Here is a 3,103-nt window from a genome sequence, read left to right on the forward strand (position 1 = left end):
CAGACCCATGAATTTTTACACATGCACACGGCCAATCGAGACAGAGCACACACTGTTTTCTGTCCCAAGTCTGCCTTTTCCATGTTACCCAATGGGATCACACTGCATCTCAAGCCTTCTGGAGCTCTGATCACTCAGCAAAGCGTGTCTGCGATCCAGCCTCGCCGTGTCCTGGCGCCCGTCCTCTGCGCCACTGGGCGGCACTGGGTGGTGCGAGGGACCCAGCTGCCCCTCCTCTGGATGTCTGAGACACATTTCAGTTGCTCCCTTTTTAGTAACTATGAATAAAGCCACTATATATGTTCTTGTTCAAATTTCTGTGTGGATGTGTTTTTATTTCTCTTGGGGGAAAATCAAGCTGCAGAACTGCTACGTCGTATGATGAATACATGTTCAATTCTGGGAGAAATAACCAAATTGTTTTCCAAAGTGACTAAGATTTTGTATTCCATCAGCAATGAGAATTCTCGCTGCTCTGCATCTCCCAGAATTTGGTACTGCCAGGCCTCTGTGGTTTTAAGCCATCCTCAGGGGTGTACAGTGGTGCACCATCGTGGTTTTCATCTGCACTTCCCTAATGACTAATAAACACTGAGCATCTTTTCACATTTGCTACCTACATATCAACCCTGGCAAAATAACTGCTCGAATATTTTGTCCATTTTCTTAAAGTTGTTGTTTTTTTTTTTTTTTTAGTGACTGAAGCATTTTATATACCTTGAAAACCAGTCCTTTATCATGTGTGTTCCGGAAATAACTTTCATGCTTTTTGTTTTCTTAATATTTTTCAAAGAGCAGAAGTTCTTGATTTTGACGAAGTCTAATTTATTCATCTTTCTTCCACAACTCACAGGCTTTTGGTGCCCTAAGATCTTTGCCCAAACCAAGGTAGCAAAGACATTCTGTGTTCTAGTTTGGGTTTTACATCTTGAGTGACTTTTCACATATACGTTACAGGTCACAGATCCTGTCGTTTTGCACAAGGCTACCCAAGTCCTCCGGCAGCATTTGGTGGCAAGCCTATTGTGCCTCCATTGAGTCCCTCGGCACTCTTACTGAAAATCAACTGCCTGCCTGCGGATCTGTTTCTGGACTCCCAACCCTACCCCAGGGACCTGGTGTGTCTGTCCCCTTGCTGGCACCGCACCGCCTAGATGACTATGGCCACATCTTCATAGGAGACACTTTTCAAATCTCAGGAGGGCCTCCACTCTGCCCACTGGAGCACTGCTGACTGAAGCAGTGTCTTCTCGTTCAGGGCCTGTGCTGCCTCTGGAAATCAGTATATGAACTTAAATGCCTGAATCTCAGATGCTTTGTTTTCTGTGGTGGAACAGCACAGACAAGGGGGTGGTGACAGGGGTGTGTCCTTTGGTGACCACCAAGTCTCTAGTCAGTCTCTGGCTCCTGCTTATGTGCATGAGGATCTTGGGGCTCTGTGTCTCTCTGCCCTCACCTGCTCCCGCGCATGGGTCCAGACACCCCATCAACTGACCACTGACCCCGTGCCCTGCCTGCTCCCCCACTCCGGCAATCCAGGTGAAAGCACATCTCATCCTGTGTGATGCCATGTCCCCTCCCCTGGCACAACCCGTCCAAGAGCAGCCACTCTGCGCCCCCACAACCCCCCCATGGACACAAAGGGCGCCCCCCATCAGCAGAGACTGTGACACACCCTCATGCCCCACCCTGCTCCTCCGGGGTGTCCTGAGGGATTTCTACATACGCCCTCGGAAGGCAGAACACAGACTCCACCAGACACCATTTCATGACCCTCAAACCAGGTCAGCAGTTTCTGCAGCCACGGGGCAGGGAGGACTCACGGGCAAGGCTCCAGGTGCCACGGGTGAGGCGAGGCGCTTGTTAATCGACTGGAAGGTGGCGGCAGGGACACCCGCGATGGTGTTCACTATCACGCTGCCGCTCACGGTGCCTGCAGAGAGCGGTGTGTGAGGCAAGGGCGCCGGGAACCGGGCCCGTGCCGCGGCATCTCTGCTGCTTACCTGCCGGCATGCTGGTCCCCGTCACGGCCGTTTTAATGGCTCCTGCCTGCTGAAGAAAGAAACCGTTGAAATGTCAAGTCGAGCTGGAACACAAATACCAAAAGCCTTCCAAGTCACCAGAATCAGAGCCAAACTCTCGACCACAGTTCCCCCGGCCACACGGGCCGACTCCAGCCTCCCGTCCCCACTTCCTCCCAGGCTGCGGCGTCTGCTCCTCGGTCACTGGACTCTGGCCACGCTGACCTTTCTGACTCCTGCAGCTGCCAAGCTCACAGCCTCTGCTCCTGCGGCTTTCCATTCTTTTCTGACACCTGTCACTCAGGCCACGGCCCAGGGGCTAGCTCTGACCACCCGGCACCGCTCCCCTCAGGGTCCTGCCTGGCCGGCGGCTGCCCTCACACCAAACGGTGCTTCACGCGTGCGTCTTCCGAATGGAAGACAAAGGTGCCCAGGTGCGCGTCAAGATTCCACTACAGCGAACAGAATGCAAACGCGTGTGAGCTCAGCATGCACGACACAGGTGCACAGCAGATGGGCACGCAGTGAAGGCACACGCCAGGGTGTGGCGGCAACGGCGCGGAGTGGGAGATCCCGAGCCTGTCTTTCTTTCCCTTCCCTGGCGCCTCTTAGGTGTTTCTCTGACGGGCACAGGAACTTCACACGTGCACAGGAGCACGTGTTTTGAGGACAAGCAGGAGGAATGAGAAGGGAAGTCTGCAAACCAGTGCAGATGGCAGCTGCTCTGCAGGTCAATGGGGAGGAAGGGGGCGACTTACTAAGCCTCGGTTCACAGGCCCTGTCTGATTCCAAACTGCCCAGACGCCAGCCCCCGAAAGAGATGCCTCCACCCCCAAGTCGCACAAGCCCTGGAGGGCAGAGCTGGCAGCGAGGCGACCACACGCATACCCCAGGGAAAGGCTGCGAGTCCCCCCTCCCCCGAGAGTGAGGTCCGCAGTGCCGGACACCTCGAGAACGCCCGCGGGGCTCGGAGGCTGGGAGGACCTGCTCACCAACACAGAGGCACTGCCCACCGTCGTGATCGCGGGTGGCGCCTTCGGTGGGGGCTGCGTGGGCTGTGCTGGGGGCTGCGCCTGGGCGGG

The 3,103-nt window shown here is 55.1% G+C and overlaps 1 protein-coding gene across 1 annotated transcript in view; it reads right to left on the bottom strand.

The window, feature by feature from the left end:
- Positions 1-3,103, bottom strand: part of EP400 (E1A binding protein p400) — a 76,354-nt gene that overhangs the window by 13,320 nt on the left and 59,931 nt on the right. The window contains 3 exon segments of the mRNA XM_025045491.1: positions 1,824-1,933; positions 2,004-2,049; positions 3,014-3,103. Coding sequence (XP_024901259.1) covers positions 1,824-1,933; positions 2,004-2,049; positions 3,014-3,103 — 246 coding nt within the window.

This window comes from Pteropus alecto, unplaced genomic scaffold (assembly GCF_000325575.1).
Source record: "Pteropus alecto unplaced genomic scaffold, ASM32557v1 scaffold213, whole genome shotgun sequence".
NCBI classification, from domain to species: Eukaryota; Metazoa; Chordata; class Mammalia; order Chiroptera; family Pteropodidae; genus Pteropus; species Pteropus alecto.